This window comes from Catharus ustulatus, assembly GCF_009819885.2.
Source record: "Catharus ustulatus isolate bCatUst1 chromosome Z unlocalized genomic scaffold, bCatUst1.pri.v2 scaffold_29_arrow_ctg1, whole genome shotgun sequence".
NCBI classification, from domain to species: Eukaryota; Metazoa; Chordata; class Aves; order Passeriformes; family Turdidae; genus Catharus; species Catharus ustulatus.
Genome location: NW_024879446.1, coordinates 5,598,144 through 5,617,942, shown reverse-complemented (window position 1 = coordinate 5,617,942; position 19,799 = coordinate 5,598,144). Strand labels below are relative to the sequence as shown.

The window sequence follows — 19,799 nt, the reverse complement described above, 5'->3', positions numbered from 1 at the left end:
TCAGAGCTAAATAAGGACACTTGTCTATGAAGAGTGCTGACTGTACCTGTGCATGGCTCCCTTCTCCAGTAACAATCTGTTGCTTGTCAGAGCGTGTTATTACCAACAATCCTTGGCTGGTTCCAGAGCTATCTGTTGGTTTTTGAGACAGACACATCATCCCCCTTATCTTCCAGGTCTCTACACTGTACGCCTCTCTACTGCCATGCTTTTCATTGTTAGAACAAACTTAAACAGACAACTTGCTGTTTATGTCCACAAACCCTGGTTCAGCTCCACTTCATGAAGAAAATAAATCCTGAAAAGCGAATTAGTTACTTTTTTTTCCCATAAAAATAAAATAAAGGAAGAAAAAATCCTCGTATTAGAATCTGTTCACAGATATAGGAACTTAACAGTAAGCACTAGCTTTTGAAAGTAAAACATCAATTTTTTTATAACTTTAAAAACCTCTATTAAATATTTTGAATTCTCTAGGTCAGATACTTCACAGTGTATTATTAATACTATTGTATCAATGTTTCTAGAAATTGTAGACACGAAAATACAAATGTGCTGTTGCAGGTCTTGCACTTACAAACAATATTGAACAGAAAACAGAAATAGGCTTCTGAAAAGAATTCTGGCAATCTGTCATCATGAGAATTACACCAGAATTCTGTTAGAAGGTCTGCTTCTGGGGAAATGGAGGCTTGGGGGGACCTTACTGCTCTCTTCAACTGAGGAGGCTGCAGTCAGGTGAGAGTCAGGCTCTTTGCTCAGGTAACAAGTGACCAGACAAGAGCAAACAGCTTCAAGCTGCACCAGGGGAGGTTTAGATTGGGTATCAGGAAAAACATGCTCATGGACAGGGTTGTAAAGTGTTGGAACAGGCTGCCGAGGGGGCGTGTAGTGTCACCACGCCTGAAAGCGTTCATAAACTGTGTGGATATGGCACTTGAGGACACATGAGAACATGGTAGTGGTGCTGGGTTGATGGTTGGACTCAAAGATCTCAGAGATTTTTTTCCAAACTTAATGATTGCAAGATTCTACAATCAAGGCACAGAGATTGCTTCACATTTAAGTTCACATCCGTGTAGAAGATCAGCATCAATTGTGATTAAAACATCCTACTTTAATTAATTTCCTCACCAAATGCTTGAATTTGCATTTCAAAAGCTATGATACCTTTCTGCTGTGGGAAATTATCACTTCTGCTAAGAACACAACTCACCCACATCTGCAGTGACCATGGTGGACTGGTTCTCTGGCACTGAGACAGAGTTCTGGTCCATGCTGCGTGAGTCTTCGTTAACCTCCTGTTGGCTTTGGCTCAGTTCCGACTGCAGCTCTGAGTATTCATCCTCCTCCCTGCCAGAGAGAGCAAAGGCAGAAATTAAACCCTCTGAGGAAATGTGTATCTTTGGGACACTCAATTCAGACCCACAAGCTGAGCCACAGGATTCAATTCACACAAGTGTTTTTTCCAGTCAGTAGAGATGACTTTAAACCCTTCACTGCAAAGCCACTGTGCCATGCCCATAACAGCTACTTGCAGCAGTTGGTGCCTGGTTTCCATTTCTTTATTCCCAACTTCATTATTTCTTCTGGCCACCAGACAAGGAAGCAACGGGTGGAACTGAGTGCTACCAAGGACGTGAGCAAGGACATAGACTGTTCTCCAGTCACTCTCCAACTGGTAATTCACACAAATCAGCACAAGTGGCTTTGATCACAAAGTGGATTAGAAATAACTGGTTTTGGTCTCTTTCTCAATTCAAGAATGTCACCATCTCATGGGCGAAGTAAAGCATGCACATGCATGTACCTGCATATGTGAATCAAAATGCTCTTACAGGCAGGTTGGTTTTTCATTTTCTCCTCCCAAAAGACAAAGGAACAGATAAGTGAGCATTGCACTGAACTGCTGGAATCAGTGAAAAAGCAAAAGCCTTAATTACCTAGGTTTTAATTTATTTGTCAAGCTGGTACAACTAAAATAACTGAGGACACAGTATACCTTAGCTAAAGCTAATGAGTTTAAAAAATTAGGGCTTTTCTCTCCTGTCTCCATATCAAGAGTTCAAAGCACTAGGAAAGGAGATAAGTAAATGAGTAATAGCTTTGCTTGAGAACATTTGTTAACATTTTTCCTTTTGATCCATTTGCTGATTTGACTCAGATTTATTTTTTTAAACTTTCATAGCGACTGTTTTCACATTAAAATATCTATTTTAAACATTGGAAAAACACCAGTTTTTCCAGGTGCAGGGCCCCTCCGATAGAAAACAAACAGCCATCATTTTGTTGCACGCTAAATCACATGCAGAGATTAATTCTGCTGCACATTCAGCAAAAAAGTGTGAGAATGGAACTGTCTGGCTTTGGAAAAAATGAGAAACAGCAAAGACCTATCTGGGGATCTGCATCAGGGAGGTGTATCTGTAATGCTAGGTCTGTTGTGTGTGTGCTACATGGTGATGAGCCTTTCTTGCAGGATTCAGCCTGGAGGCGTATATTGATTCCTCAGGCCAAACAGCAGACAAGATAGCCCATACATACAGGCATCAATGACAGAAGTCTGCTCTCAGAGCTGCAGAGGTAAAAACTTACATACCTCAACAAAACTCAAAAAAGGATTTCCAGCCTGCTTGCCAAGTAGTGTTTCCCAAGATACTGAGATGTAATTTCTACCATACTCCTCTAGCCCCTACATTTGCTTCAGTGCAAAGAAAGTGCAACTTTAGCAGAAGCACTTAGTGACTACTATTACTAAACAAAATCCAGGCCAGCTGGTTAACAACGAGATTTACACCAAAGACATGTCTTGGAGGTACCATGCAATATTTATTTAGGACAGTGTTAGAACCTAATCATGAATAGCAGGAGTTAAAACAGTGCAATTAAGATACATAGGTGTCATTTAATGTTCCATGTACCAGTTTGTTATTAGGCACAAAAAAAAAAAGCCACCAGTAATTAGCTTTAGACAAAACAATTACCAAGCACTCAAACAGTTGCAATTTTTCATCCGAAGGTAATTGATTTTTTAATTTATGAAACAATTAGTCCTACATTTTTAAAACCTGAATTACCTCTACAAATGTATAAAAAGTTCTACTGGCCCTAAAGCAACGGCACACATCATAATAATTTCTCATTACTCTACTTTGGGGTCTTGCACAAATTCTTCTGTTTAAGATACAACACTGACTCATTTAGCTAGTACTAGCTCTGAGTTTTTTCAGTTTAAGTGCCCCTCAATATCTTGGGACACTGAAAAATACATAATGCAGTAGGACTCTCACCCTTCTGATGACTCAAGACAGAAGACAGTTTCTAAATGAACTAATGCTTTTAAAAGCTGACCAGAAAGATCAGAAATCCATTTCTCATAAAGTGGTAGCAAGGTTGATCTGTCCCTCCACAAACAGAGAGCAGACTGGAAACAGACTGAGGACAAGAATAAGGGGTAATTCGAGGGCAGTGCCATATCACAAATAAAAATTCTGGCTTTAAAACTGATGCTGGCAGTAATAAAGATATTGTTTGAGACTTCCCTTTCCCAAAAACAGAGGAAAGAGTTCTCCAGTGGCACTGGAAATGGAAGGTGCTTGACAGCTGACAATGACCAGCCCTTGGACTCCTGCCACACCACCCAGAAGGTGGAGGCATTACAACTTCCTTATTGCTGCCATCAGCAACAGCCTGGTTGTAAAAAGCAGGCATTTGTTCTGTTATGGGTTCGGATGGTCCCACTTGCTGGAATGTCGTGGTGAGTTGGGGGCAATAAACACCAGATCAAGCAATTCTGGACACAGAGGATGGGAGGATAGGAGAAAATAACCCCGTGGTTTTCAGTTACTTCTGCACCAATTGCCGTCTTCATCACCAGGTGCAACCAAGGACCAGAGTGCTGCACAGACACTCAGAAAAACTTGTTCAAACAGTGAGCAAAAGTGCACATTTTTCAGCATCATTTCCACAACACAGAACACTGGCAAGGTGCATGTTCTCTTCACAGATATAAAGAGTCCACAGTTTTGTACTACAGATGCCAGCAGTTTTTCAACAATCCTTTTATTTAAATAACTATTTAAAAAACTCTCTAAGACCCTCAGATAGAAAATACTAGAGGAGTATGTGCACAAGGAACGACTGCACTCTGTGTGCAAACATTTGAGGTCCCTCTGAACATTGTGAATAGTGACACACTCAAGACAGCATGGAAATTAATTACTGAGGGCAGGTGGAGCTGGGCACTGTGTGCTGAACCCAACACTACCACACCCACACCGCCCTTTGAATTGAATCCAGTATGTGCGAGCTTCCACCTAGCACATGTGTAGAAGCGCTAGGTCACTGTATAAATGTGACTGTAGATGCTGTGTGTTACTTCTTGTGAGGCTGTAGTGTCTTTTCTACCCCTCTTCTCAATTAACTTCCTACACTTTCTAAATGTATCTCAGATTAAAAGCTGTAAGTCTGAGCAAATGATTTTACAGTAGTGGGCTACAAGGCTCTTGACAACTATTTCAAGTAATTCTTATCAGGCACCAACATTGAACAGAGCACATTTCTGCAGAAATTGGGATGGAGGGAGCTGACTTCATCTGCAGATGCAGACAGCTTCAGCTTCAAACCCTGGGAGACACCTAGCTAGGAAAGAGGACATCCTTTACATCATGGTGAGAGAACAAAAAGAAGAGTTGTCTCATGGGAACTAATATGTTAACCAATTTGTTACAAATAAGGCGCTATTCTTGGTTTTGATATACAGTTGGCTGGCTGCCAGCTACATATATGGCTCTGTTCTTTATCCTTGTTATCGACTGGATCTTGTGCCCTCCACCCCATCTACACACCTCTGTGTTTTCTGGGTTTTGAGATCTTCAGAGGTTGCCCTTGTACCATGCAGCTTTTACGTTTGTAATTTTTGTTACAATAAAAGCCTTTATGTTTTTCAGCAGCTCCATTGTTCCTGTTTCTCTATCGATTATGCCACAGATTGCCCGGCTGGCCCAGTCCTGTTATGGCCACATATATTTCCTCTCTGGTATTGTTATAGCTGCTTGCTATTTTAAGAGTTGCAGAGATGTACCCAAACAGCCACTGGTTGAGAACTAAAAGCAATTAGACATCTCTTTTTTACTTTCCTTGAACCTCAGTTTGACATCTAAGAAAAACTGTCAGTCACATGCTGAAGTTACAGTTGATTTTGACAGCCAAAGAAATGATTAAGAAAAAAAAGTCAAGTTTGAATGAATCTAAGGCAATACTAAAAGCTTCTGAAGTCAGAAATTTTCCCCTTACGTGTAGACATTACTGCATTTTAGTACTCTACCGCGTAATTTCTAAATCCTTTTCGTGCTTCAGTTACTGGGTGCATCCTTTATGTCCAAGTATTTACAATATGACTCTAACTGAAAAGATCCACTTGACTTGTTTTCCCATTGTCTAGGCTGTACACACTTTGAGAGAAAATTGTATGCACCTTGCCAAAGGACAGAAATCCTTGGCAACAGAGGCTCATCTACTTGCACGTGAGCGTTTGAGTATTGGAAGTCACTTTTTTCATCTTAGTATCTCTTTTTGGAGGAGGGGGATTCCAAACCATCTGGCTGTACCAGCAGTAGGGAGATGCAAGTGCATATGAATGCTTGCTCCCCCAGGCATGGTGAACTCATTTTCCTCAGGGAATGCTGGAAGAATGCAGAGCAAGACCTGCAGCTAAATTCATGAGCCCACACACCTGGACTCAAGAAATGGCTAGCAAATCTAGAAAAATCATGTAAACTTCTAACAATATTCCTGCATAATTATTGCTGCTGGGATCAGTATATCAGACACACCCGGGAAGAGACACATGTGTTGACATGTGACTCAAGCTCTCTCCTTTCCTGGAAAAGCTGTGGTTGCCCCATTCCTGGAAGTGTCTGAGGACAAATAGGGCCCTGAGGAACCTTGTCTTGCGGAAGGTGCCCCTGCCCATGCAGGAGGTTGGAACTACATGATCTTCAAAGTCCCTTCCAACCCAAAGCACTCCATGATTCTAGAGCTGGCATTACTAAAGCATATGTGCAAAAGCTATTAAACTTTTAAACCCTGATATTGCAAAGGCAAAAAAACCCCAACACACACCAAAAAACAGAGATAAAAATTCTCAGAATGGAGAATATTTTAACCAATTTATACAGCCTGCCAACACTCCTTCTCAGACTGTTAGAACACCTTACTCAAATTTAAACATAGTGTCTCCTTACTTTCTGTCCAGCATTCTGAGGGTACTGCTGATGTTCAAATAAACATAATACAATTTAAAGAGTATAGCCAAATACCATCCATGACATACTGGTTTCTTCTAATTGTTTCCAAAATATTTTTGGGTTTAGGAACTATAAAGAATGCCATAGAATAGAGGTACATGAAGCTACATATTAGTTTATTTTTACAACCTAAAATCGATATAAACTCTGCTTCCACAAAGACAGACCAAATTTTGTGACAACACAAATAAAGCCTCTGCTCAATACTACCTGCAGGTTTCAAAGAGACAAATCAAAACTAAAATCCTCCTGTTTTAGAAGAAAGTAACTGCTGAGGCCCCAGCAGGGCTGCGTTCCCAGAACACTTTCCTTCTGGACGGTTCTTTTCCAGCTCCCAGACTCAACAGTCCCCAGAGACAAGGACGAAGTGCTGTGAGGCACACCTGTTCCAGCAAGGACAGCAGCTGCACCACCCCTGCTCTACGGGACACACGGACAGCTTCTCAAGAATGACATATGCAGATCCCAGTGTGAATTTACAGAAAGCCACAGCAGGAGGTAGCTTTCCTTCTTTCAGTTGGCTTTACAAACCCTGTAGAATCCCTTCAGTCTCCATTTTCAGGAGGAATACTACTCCTCTGTTCCCCAGACACCACATTATTGGCCTGCCAAAGAAAACAACCTATTTCCATCATTAAAGGAAACAAAAAGAGCCACTAAATTAACAGTTTTTGCTCTTACTAATAAAACCGAAACAAAAAAACCAGATGAGGCATTCCAGCTGTCTCAGCAAAACAAGTTCTCATATGATTGAATTACACTGGAGGGGCATGACAGTGGTGTGACACCTGTTGCAGCAGTATTGTTCTGATGTCGTTAAAGGCCAGAACCCTCCAAAAGGGACAGAAAAACTGCATTTTTCATGAGAAGCAACATGTACATCCCATCGGGCTTGGTTCTTACACCTCATGTCCCTATGCAGGTCACAGCTGACTCATTTATAGACATGGTTAGATATTAAGAGTGTCCACCTGATTCATAATTGAACACTACTTGGCATTTACTTTGGCACAAGGATTTCAAATGCATCATTTTTATGAATTCTATGTAATATTTTTCTTAAATGTCACAGAGTTTTTCTGTCACTCAAAAAGAAAAAACAAACAGTGCAGCTCTTGTGCTTTCTCAGATTTTGCTTCTCAACTAGTCTTTTCAAAAGACAAATGGAAAGCTTGTTTGCAGAGGTATTAAGCATAAATAGAGAGTCATAGGGCAGAGAACTACTATCAGCATAGAAAATACCCGAAAAATCTCACCATAACCATTGCTAGCTATGATTATCTCACAGGCAACAGTATTTATGCTCTTAAATAACATGAACATGTGAATCTAACACTGCTTCAATAGTGGTAAATATGTATGTGATGATACTCCCTCTTACTTATGGTACACCCAACATTCCTCCTTTTGCATACTAATATTTTCATGAGAGATTGAGTAGTTGTAACAACATTGCCTTGTGCTTGAAGAAGTATTTACAAGGAAGAAGAAATGAAGCAATTACAATAAAAAAAAGTGCAGCTAACAGGTAAAGGAAAACTGAAAACTGACTATGTGGCTAGAGTACCATGTCAACATTACCCACAGATGCATCAAATCTAACTTTATGTTTTCTAGAAAATCTCCATATTCTGGCATATAATTGCATCCCCACTAGATAAACTTTAAGAAACTCCTACTGCACTCCACTACAACTTTTCTACATTGAAAATAATAGCGAGTAAAAAATATTTCCATGTAGTCAAATGTGAGTTTATTTTAACACAGTAACAACCCAGTGTAATACTGCAAGCTTTGCTGCTGCAGCGTCAGGCAATAACATTATTTATGCCATTGTGTTTTGTCAAAAAATCCAGCACAAGAAGAAGCAAAACCAACTGAAATGTATTTGAACCATATCTTTCCCACAAATTATTTTGATTAGGTGATCTACAGGAGGCTGCAAAATAAAGTTAAAAGTAGAGGTTCAAGTCGAGTGTCTTCACCTTCCTTTACACACCACTGCTATCACTTATGTGGCACCCTGGAACATTACAAAAAGAAATACTTCAATGTCATGGTGCATGTTTTGCAGTCCTAGTTAGGTTTTGCAAAGTGTGGTTTTGCCAGAGAGAAGGTAGCACTCCTTGGGTGCTTGGGATGATGCCCTACAGAACACGGACCTTAATTATGGGCAGCTATTCAGTACCTGTCATGACAAGCCTGAAAGCCATCATCATATTAGAGTATATCTCACACCATGTCTTGCACTGGCCCAGAATTCTCAGGAAGCTGCTGTACCTTATGGTTGCTCCCTGCAGTCTATCAATTTTCTTGTTGAGCTCGGCAATGATGCTGTGCAGCTCCGTGATCCGCTCCTCATAGCGCAGCGTCGTTCGTTCCTGCACATCCTCATGCTCTCTCATCAGGTGGGACTGCTCACACTGCAGCAGAGAAGCAAGGAAATAGAAAGGGTGTTATGGACAGCTGCAGGGAGATCAGGCACAAGTGTGGAGTGCACAACACTGTGGTTTTCCTACTCATCAAACCAACAGTGCCTTAGCAAGAAAAAAGGACAGACACAAAACACTGACAGGTACATGCAGGTAGGTAGTTACAATATCCGAGGAACTGACAAACTATGCAGTGTACTTTCATTATTTGTTTTTTTCCTAAAGAAAAGTTGCCACTTCTGCTTGAAAAAAACCCCACTATTTGCAACTCAAAATAGCTATAAAACATCATCTTTGAATCCTAGGATCTTCCTGATGTGTTCTGAATTGGAACAAATCCTATGGCAGAAACCACATTATTTATAAAGTAATCATACTTTGAGGTTAGAACTTCTCCAGTGTAAGTACTTGTTTTTACTAATGTTTACAGGTACCATAGCATATCCTTATTATGTTCATACTCTCCAAAAAAATGCTTATGATTTGAACAATTAAAGAGCTACACGACTGCTTGTTTTTTATCCACATCATAAAATCCTCCTTTTTCATTCCCACGCTATTTTAAATGTAGCCTCTCTGGCTTACTCTTCAGGCCAGCACATGCTTTATTTCAATTACAGCAACCACTACAAACCACTGCAATTACAAGGCAGCACTGTATGCTGATTGAAATTTCACTTGGTAGTAGTTGGCCAGAGTTTGACTTGTAAAATTTTGCTTCTGACCCCCCTTCTGTCAAGTCTCCTTGCAATCACACAATGCTGAGTACTACGCTGTCAAAAAAAGAAAACTCACAAGCTAGTTAACAGTATAAAACACACACTCCTTAACTGAAGAGAGATAATGTAAAGTTCTAGCATTTCTAAGAGCTAAATTGATAGCAATATTGGAGGTCCTCCAAAACTGCTGAATCAAACCGGTTTTTTTAAAATCAAGTAAACACTTTATACAAGCTGACTCACTGAACCCTTTGTACTTTTAATAAATAACAATAACAAAACAACAACAACAACAACAACAACAATAATAATAATAATAATAATAATAATAATAATATGCCCAAAGTAGTAGGTGTGCCACAATAAGCTTCAATAATATTTTTATTTTGAACTTTAAACAAATTTATTCCACAATTTGTAACTTCCATGAACACGCACACTTAAAAGTAGCCCTACAACAAAATAGTTTCTACCTTCAGTTGTAGTAAAAATCACTTTCACCTACACTAAGAGAAACAGATCATATCATCACACTGCAAAGGAGACAAAAGGAACACATTTCTGAAGACTGATAATGTTCACCTGGCTTATGAAACTTCATGTAGACAACTGATATGGCTGTACATGTATGTACATTATCATGACTCTTCATTGTAGGATCCTTCTCCAGCTTATTTCTCACATTTCCACATCTTAACATTGTATCTTTCTGAAGAACTACCATGGCTTTCAAAGTGCAGAAATAACACAGAGAAAATGCTTCACAAAAGCTTTAGAGCAGATTTAAGGGCAATAAAGAGTTGCTTCTTCAGCCTTTCTAAATTTGAATTTCCTCTGACACACACACATGCCCACAAATGCTACCTCAACGTTATCCAGATCAATCTGTTATGTGTTTTTTCAAAAATACTGATGGTTTTATTAGCTTTTAAACCAAAGGGATGTTTCAGATAGAGTGTATAATAATTGTTTCCAGACAATAAATAAAACCCCTATCACAAAAATTTTTGTCTTTCTAAGCTACGCACTGAAAAGCAGAATTTGTTTATCTTGACTGAAGATATATGGACTTTTGCTAATGGGTCTCAGCCACATTACGACTTCATTTCTGTTTTCTCCAGCCATTTCTCAAACACCATTTTTCAGGATAACATCACTCAGTGACAGATGCATTTTGTGAACAACCAGCAGACTGGCAATATACAACAATAGCTTCACATTTGATTTTATAAATGAACTCTTGAATTATCTTAGGTAAAAGTAGCTGGGAAAGGCTGAAAGGAAACCTCTGTAAAAGACAAGCCATGATGCTAAGGACTGCACTAACTTGGAGGTGGGGAACAGAATTACATCACCTAAGTTCTGGGTAGCCATAAGAATCAAGTGAAAATGGCAAAAGCATCCAAGCAACAGAAACATGGTTCAATATGAATCCCAAAATGCAGCAGAGGACAATTCTTGGTTATTCAGGATTCCTCTTTATTGTGGCATATTCATCTGAAAACTTGAAAATGAAAAGAAACAAATCCTTGTTTTTCTACCCACTACTAAAGTTCTTCTCTGGGATACTGCGGCTGTTCACCATCCTCCTTGGTTTCTTTCTGCTTTGAGTCTCAGAACAGCAATCTGCCACCAGTCTCTAATTCTTTCCAAGGTGTACACATTCAGCTCTTAAGATTTATTTGCATGTCAGTCACACAACAAATATTTGATACCCTTTTCCTCATCTCTCTCCCAGCTCTTAAGAGCTCCAGTCTCATACCCCTTAAGAGGTCTAATTCTCTGAGAAAGCAAACACAGGGATGACCTACTGAGAGGCTGCAAAAGATCAGCAATTAATTGCTGGGGTCAGCAGAGAAGTTTCCAGCACAGTTGTCAATGTAAGTTGAGAACTCTTGGTTGGTTTTTGGTACAGATTAAAAAGGTTATTTCATTTACAATAAAAATTAACAACAGTTAGAATCACCATTGCCTGACCTCTTGATTCTATTGCCTATTAATGTAAAAAATTCCTAGTGAAAGAAACATTAACAATGTATTAAATTATGTTCATCTTTGTATTAAATTTGCAGTGTTCAATCAGAGGACAAAATGAAAAGGATTATTAGCAGCAGTGCTCATTGAGAGATGCCCCAGTGCCCCAGGCCCTGCAAAGACAAACACTGGCTGTGGAGCTGTTCACCAAGAATACAAGTCATCACCTGAACAAGCCACAGTCATAAACCCGTCTAACAGGATTACAGAAGCTAAAAATCTTTGCTCAGCTAATACAGTATTTTAATTTGAGAGGACTGGCAGATTTAAAAGAGGTAATCCATTAATCTAAATTTAAGTAATAAAAACAAGTCTGTAGTGCTAAATCCTCAATCAAAAAAGCATGCATGGTCAGAATTAATTGTTCTGTGGTATGTATACGTAACGTGGAAGCACACAGAATTAATCCATGTCAGATAATGACATCACACAACAGAACAAGTCATTTCAGTGTTCATCTATTTCAAGTTTCTCTGTTAAATAAGAAACTGCAGCCTTCCTGTGAAATTCACATGTTCTTACATGTCTACAGAGAATGTTGCTTCTGTTCTTGTATGTCTACAGAGTGTTGGTTTTATTCTTACACTGAAATTCTTCTGTTCCTCCCTATATTCTGAATAATCAAGAGGATGGGAAAGAATTATCACTGCAGTAACGAGACTTACTGCTGTGACACAAGATCCAGAACAATATAGTACATTCTTTGTCTAGAGCTATTAGAAAAATCCAAAATAACAATGACTAAGCACAAAGAGTGAGAGAGCAGGACAACCTTGTGAAAGGAGATGAAATTATAAGAAAAACGTAAGTGAATTATCTATTCTTCTTGTACTTGCTGAAACACTTAGCCTGTTATTAAATCCCATGCTCAATCACAAAATTGCAGAACTCCATGTCACAGGATATTGGAAATGCCAAGAATGTAGATGGATTAGAAAGAAGATTATATAAATCCATGGAGGATAGGACTATAGAGGACTATAAAATGTGATGTGGCCTCCTGCACACAGATTTTGGAAGAAAGGTAGGGGATATGAAGGAGAACAATTCTCTACGTGCATTTCTTATGCTCTCCTTTCAGAATCCCACTGTTTATCACTATCAAAGCCACATAGGGCCAGTAGAAAGCACTACAATTCTCATAATCACAGAAAGATTTTTAGAAGACGACATTAGTTGCGGTTATCCAGTGTTTTACAGCACATTTAATTCAAGAGATCATTTTATTGCCAAACTGTACACTGACAAAAACACATAGACAAAGAGATCTGCTGCACTATCAAAATAATAGAAGCATGCAGAGAAATGCTATACCTGATCTCCACAAGCTGCAGATTTGGAAGTGAGTATGCTACAACAATCTCTGATCAATTATATCACTTCACAAAATCTTAAGCCCAGGCTGTCCAACTAGCTTTTTTCACCACTTGTCATTTATCACTTCAGTTGTGGTTCCCCAAATTACCTCCACTCTGCAAATCACGAATCCTTCTTTCTAAATGCCTCATTTAGATGGGAAAAGTTCTACCAAAAATATGTTTTAAGAGCTATTTGTTCCAGAGAACATTTACCATGCCAGCTAAAACAAAACTGTGCTGCCTTTGTAAGTACAGTCCAGATGCAGAACAGGATTAATACTGACCACTAGCATCTGAGTATGGTCACGCAAAGCATCAAACACCCCCTATTTAATTTATGCTTTCTGAATCTCTGATTTGCATTAGACAGAAGCTGTAGAGGAAGAGTAATCAATGAAATCTCTGTGGAGTGAAAAGAAAAGTTTAAAAAAATATGTTAAGTGGCACATATACTTGGAAGTGATGAAGGTAAAGAAGACAAGGTGCAGTGGTTTTACCTGTGTATGTCTCAGTACTTAAACACTGCCAACACATTGAATATATGAGTTGTGTTTGTTTAATGATTTGAATTCCTTAAGAAAGATTTGTATTTTATTTAATACATACTAAATTATATCCCCTTGACGGCTTTAGAAAAAAATAAACTGCAAAGAGATAAATCATTAAACCTTTATACAAAGTTATTCATTAAAAATACTTCTAAAATCTGAAATCTACCTATCAGCCTGCTTTTCAGATACTCCAGTTGTGTGCTCTTCACAGGACAGGAGGCAGTGATTACTATATTTGTGTTCATATGGCTTAATACCAAGTAAAAACCCCCATCACTACAAACCAGGCACTATGTACACACACATAGTTGGTAACCCATGAAAGAAAACACCAAACAATCCTGTGCTAATAGAGCACATGTTAATTGGTATTAAGGACTGATCCTTAATCCCAGTTGCCATCAGTGTGTATTTGGTAATGTATGAGAGCACCTACAAGGCACTCTTCACTGTCTGACAGATAATACATGTATTTTTAAATAAAGACCCAGAAATAAAAATAAAACATAAACAAAAACCTGTGGTTAGCACCAGACCCTCCAGAGTTATAAATAACAACAATAAAATCAGTGCAATCATGCAGAATGATGTGAATCCATCTGGAAGTTTAATGATTGTCAAATGCAGCCTCATATCAAACTGTAAGCCAGAAAGAGGACTCTATCCCAAGGATGTCCAAAGAATGCTACAGAAATTAGAAAAGGCTCTCAGGATGATAGTTGATAAACCATGTTAACTCCCAGCACGGCTCTGGTTCACATATCAACGGGAATAAAAACATGAAAGTGATTTTATCTAGATGTTACATTGATGGCCTACAATAACAGTATCACTTACAAGCTCATAAATCTTAAAGGCAGTTGAAAAAAACATTAGGGAATGCAGGCAAAGGCCAAAATAAGGGAGGATTGAAGTAAGAGCCTGAAAATTGAGACAGCTTAAACATTCCTATATTTTTCTTGAATTTAAGTAACACAGATGAAACATCACATCAAAATGCACTAAATACTGATAACTTTAAATCTGTAAAATCACAGAATGGTTAAGGATGACAAGGACCATTGGAATTTACTAACTAAAGGTTCCCCTACCCAACCCAAGACCAAGGTCCAGGTGTCTTGAGTACTTCCAAGGTTGGAGATTCTAAAACATCTCTAAGCAACAAATAAGGTACCATACTTTTACAGGACAAAACACTTTGATTGTCTCTATCCAAGTATTTTCAACTAGTTTTGAAATGTTAACTACCTATAAAAGGTACTTGATACAATGGCAGAAGAGAAAACATTAAAAAATACATAATAAATAAATACATATATATAAATAACTAATAAAATACAGAAGAGAGAAATATTAAAAAAAATAGTTCCATTTTCCTTGCTTGCATTTGCCTCTATGTAAGAGCTATGAAAGCATCAGAGTTTCAACCTTATTCTTATTTAACCTCTTGGCTTTCCACTAGCTGTGTTTTCACAATTCCACAATTCCAACTGGCATTCTGGAAGCTAGACCACAATTTCTCACATAACATCAAACCACTGCAAATTGGCAATAACTTTTGATAAGTGTTAATTTGTGCTGTGTTTAAACGTGACCCAGGGGTGCAAGGCTCTGCAACCAGTTACCTAATGCACTGAGAGCAAGCTATAGTTCTTATATTCTACAATAATTCAAAGTACTCGTTGCTTATATTGACTTCAAACAAAAATGCATCTAATCAATTTTTAGGGTTTTTTTTAGAAGAATGTCTTCAACACATAAAAGGTGTAACTTATGGCAACTATGTGTCTTGCAGTCTCAAGATTCTTTTGACTTGTGACATTGTTCAGTATTTTCCTCTCTCTCTGAGGAACAAGGACTGCACAAAACCAAGGACCATCTTCAGAATATTCCTCACCTGTGCTTTTGCCAATTTCTTTTCCAACAGGTCACGCTCCTTTTCTGTTTGTTGTAGACGCTTATTAAGCTCCACGATGTCTCCCTTTAATGAAGCCAGGGCTGCCAAATGAAGCTGGAATAGGAAAGAAACAAATTAACCAATTCACAAGCCGTTTAGCATTAGAGAAGAGATAGTATTATATAGCAGCTATAATAATGTTGGATTTCTGCAGCAGTTAATAGGAACTTCAGTAAAACAAAATCTAAAAGAAATCCACATACAACTTACAGTTTGACTAATAATTTTAACATGGAATTTTTCTTTCTGGGAAGCACACACATTCCTTCACGATGTCCTTTATAAGGATAAATACAATGAGGAATAATTCAGCTAGAAATGTGTAGATTATTTCTAATGCTAGTTCATTAAGACGTAACCTGAGTTGCGCTATAAAACCTTACATTAAATGTTGACTAAGGTTTGCATTATAGAATGAGGCGTACCATGTTTTGATGCCTTTAGACATATAGATGTTATCACTTTGGTGAAAGTGGATAGCTTGATGCAAAAGATTTGGTTTTGTTATGCAACTAATGCTTACTCCACTGCGAGCTACTCTTCTGCACTTGTTGTTCTCAGCCTCATGCTAGCGAGTTTCAGTGATTCTTATCTACTAACCCACACATGAAGAACCTGAACTATTTTTCTTTCTATAGCAGATCCTTTTGATGAAAGATACTGTTTACACTTAGCTGATGGCATGTGGAAATATGTATGAGGCTAGGGTAGCTCAGGACATTGAAATTAGGTTAGCCAAACAACTCAGAAACCAAGAACAGTTCTTAAAATAATTGTTCCCACTCTCTTCTGGTCCTTAAATACCCCATTCATCATTTCACTAAAGGCATCAGCCAGAATTCAAAGTGTATTCAGAATGTAAAGTCTAGGAGGAGAACTAGTCACTAGCCCTGAAGTCTTTCTTCACAGTAGCAAAAAACAGCTTCAAGTTATACTGGATATGAAAACAGAAGTGACCTTTCACACCAGATCAAGCAACATAGCAAATACTGCTCTGCTGCCAAGATTCAGGCTGAAATACAAACTCTGCTTCCATCCACTTTCAGTCCCTCAATCTGCTATTCTATTGGGCAGGTCACCTAAAAGTAATTTTTCTTGTTTCTTTTACAATGAATCAGCTAATGAGTCCTATTTTGATATAAATTCTACCTTTTAAAATACTGAAAGCCAGCAAAACCATAGCTGTTTTCCCATCCTGATGTGTGAAAGCAGCTGCCTGACAGCAGATCAACTTCTAAAACACCAGATAATTTGGCAACTGCTTCTTCACATACAGTATTCCCACTGTTAATGAAAAAAACTCTGCCTTCAAGACATGAAAGATAATTTTAGAAAGATATCTGGATGTGAATGCTGCCTTTTTAAACGCTATGTAACTAGTTATTCACTTGTGAGTTCAGTCAACAGGGTTTTTATTACATCAGCTATAAAAATACCTTACACATATGCAGTTATTTGTTTCAGTACAAATATATACATGCACAATTTATATGTTGTAGAACATTTAAGATTCTCAAGGCAGTTTCATTTTTCATGTAAAAACCCAGTAACTCAGGCTTGCTGTGGGCATATCCTACAGTAGTAAAGTATGTACACTGAAACCTCTTAATAAACCCATAAACATCCTGAATACCTTTAAGTATTTTTCACTTCCAGCAGAAGGCCTCCTTCGTCCACAGGAAACTGTGCACTGATTTCACAGTGTGGAGAAAAAAGAACCAGACCAATTGTACCAATCTGTTCATAACTTGCTTCCAATTTTCAGGAATTTTGAAGCCACTGTTTCACCTTATTCCCATAACAGGGTGGAATTATTGCAATGAAGCTCACAAGTTTGTTCACCAGAATGTGTATCCTTCACCACAGCTTTCAAATAAAACAAGAAAAACATCTACAATTCTCTAAATTGAATAAAACAATGCTACATAGTCAAGTATCATTCCCTTTCATACACTGTAATTTAATGATCACCAGCTGTGGTTTTAATTAAATACAAGACTAATAATGCCCATACACATGGCCTTGTAATATAAAAGGACACCATTAATTTGAAAATCTCAATGAAAAGCAACTTGTTCTCTGAACAGTGGAACTAATGAGACAGACTTCCAATGGATTTATCTCTGTCCTCTTCACCCTCTGCAGTCAGCTCAGATGCTCTTCATGGTCCCTAGCATACTGCAAGCTGGGTAAGAAACAACACGAAATATTTTTTTTTTGCTGTTTTACAGCAATCCTGCTGCCTGGCCTGGCAGCCCCTGCCAAATATGGGTATCCAACATGTGAGTTACATCCACTTCTATGTTCAATATAGCATCTCTCTTCTCCAAAAAACCAAAGGATGGCTTTATTAATGACAAGGAAAGCTTGTTGCATCTTTTTACCATCCAAAATTACCCTTTCATTAATTGGACTGTTTCAGTTTCCACATGCTGGAAAAAAAAAAAAAAAAAAAAAAAAGAAATTCACTGAAAGGGCAGACTAAGCAAAAAGAAGCTATCGTAACAGAGGAGGGCTGCTTGTGGTACTCAAGTTTGATGTGCAAGTGATGCCTCCAGCTACTGCGCAATACCTAAGTTTAACACATCCAGTAAAACTGTATATTAATGGCAGAGTCAAGCTTTCCTCTCCAATTCATTAAAAACACATTACACAACCATTGCAGCACTTTCCCTTAAGGTGCAAGTGTTCCCACAGACCGTGCTTCCTACAAGGCAGGTGGGAACTGGAACACAATCTCTGGATGTTGCTGTAACTCAAAAAACGAAACATCAGAGCAAAGAGCTACAGCCCATGCAGAAGTATTTTGGGTGAGGGAAAAATAAAGTTCATTTTCAGAAGTCACCAAATCATTAAAGTGGGAAAGACTCCTTTTAAAAATCTCTAAAGTAAGTCAACCACAACTGTAAATCTGCGGAACTGCTACAGGATTGTGAAAACTTAGAAAGAGAGAACATGGATAGCCACACGGCATCCATTTTTTTCTCTCCTCAGCAAACAATGACAGATTAAGGCAGAGTCACTATGACTAACATTGATTTAACACACATTTAACATACATTTATAATTCAAAGTGGCATGCCTCTTAATGACACAAGATTATGAAACACATAAAAAACTCATCAGTGTGTAAAATTAGTACAGACAGCACAAAGGTTTCTGCTTGTACAAGAAAAAGGTCTGAACCTTTAAGCAATAGACTGCACAGACTACTTCATACAGAAAAAACAGTCAATTGACAAAGCTTGTGATGTTCATAAACTTTACATTGATCCAATATATCTACAGTAAATTCACTAATACAAGCCACACTGAGTATAAGCTGCATCTCTGGGTGTTGGCAAATATTTCGTTCTTTGTCCATAAATAAGCCGCACCTGAATATAAGCCGCTTTGTCATTTGCAGCGAGGACCCGCGTGCAACAAAGTTGCCAAATACTAACAGAACCGCGGCATGGCGGGGGGTTTACTGGCTCAACTAAGGTTGTGCAGGCTCGGCCCGCTAGGGGCTGCTGACGGGGTCAGGTGGCCCAGCCCGGCGCTGACGCTCGGGGCCGGCCGCCGTCTCTGGGTTCGCTCGCCCCGGCCCCGCTCCCGCCGTGGCGCCGGCCAGGCACGGAGAGCGCGCCCCGCTCCCGTCACGGCACCGGCCCTGGCACGGAGAGCGCGCCCCGCTCCCGCCGCGGCGCCGGCCGGGCACGGAGAGCGCGCCCCGCTCCCGCCACGGTGCTGGCCGGGCACGGTGCACCCCCTGCTCCCGCCATGGCGGCGGAGGGCGGGGGCAGAGCCCCCCCCTCCTCCCCGAGCTGCGGCAATGGTGGCGCCGGACCCCCGTCGGCTCCCCGAGCCGCGGTAATGGCGGTGCGGGGCCCCACCGTCTCTCCCCTGGGCTGCGGCAGAGGAGGGAAGAGAGCTCTCCGGCCTCTCTCCCCACCCCCCGTGCTGCCTGCAGGGAGCCAGGGCAACAGAGTAACACTTTGTAACAATCGCGAAATGCCGGCTTTTACTGGCAGGTGCTTGGCTCGGCGCCCTGGTTGGCACGTCTGGGGTTGTGAATGTCAGAAAATTATTCACATATAAGCCGCCCCCGAGTATTAGCCGCACTTCCGGGTTTCCACCAAAATTTTTGTCAAATTGCTGCGGCTTGTATTCGTGAAATTACTTGAATTCCACCAGGAGAGAAACCAATGCTGTGATGCTGAGGCACCCAAACTGTCCAACAGGACTTGCAGGATCAATACGTGAGAACAAAGATTAAGAACGGTCAGACTAGCCAACCAGTTTGCTTCTCTACCATCATCTAAGAAAGTCAGAAAATACATTAGATGCATAGTATAAATATAAAATTAATTACCTATCTTAATTAAGAAGCTACAATTTCCTTGAGCTGTTATTGCAGTGACAACAGTGGGTTGCTTACTGAAACATACAGAAACTTAC

At 39.5% G+C, this 19,799-nt stretch overlaps 1 protein-coding gene across 6 annotated transcripts in view; it reads right to left on the bottom strand.

Annotated features, from left to right (window-relative positions):
- The window catches only part of MCC (MCC regulator of WNT signaling pathway), a 206,536-nt gene that overhangs the window by 53,685 nt on the left and 133,052 nt on the right, over window positions 1-19,799 (bottom strand). For 5 of the 6 annotated variants that reach the window (XM_033086586.2, XM_042780199.1, XM_033086588.2 and 2 more), the window contains 3 exons: window positions 15,300-15,413; window positions 8,589-8,731; window positions 1,217-1,353 (listed from right to left, as the gene is read on the bottom strand). In XM_033086586.2, coding sequence (XP_032942477.1) covers window positions 1,217-1,353; window positions 8,589-8,731; window positions 15,300-15,413 — 394 coding nt within the window. Of the gene's footprint in view, window positions 1-1,216; window positions 1,354-8,588; window positions 8,732-15,299; window positions 15,414-15,784; window positions 15,804-19,799 lie in introns of those variants that run through there. The other variant, XM_033086590.1, reaches the window with a different exon arrangement.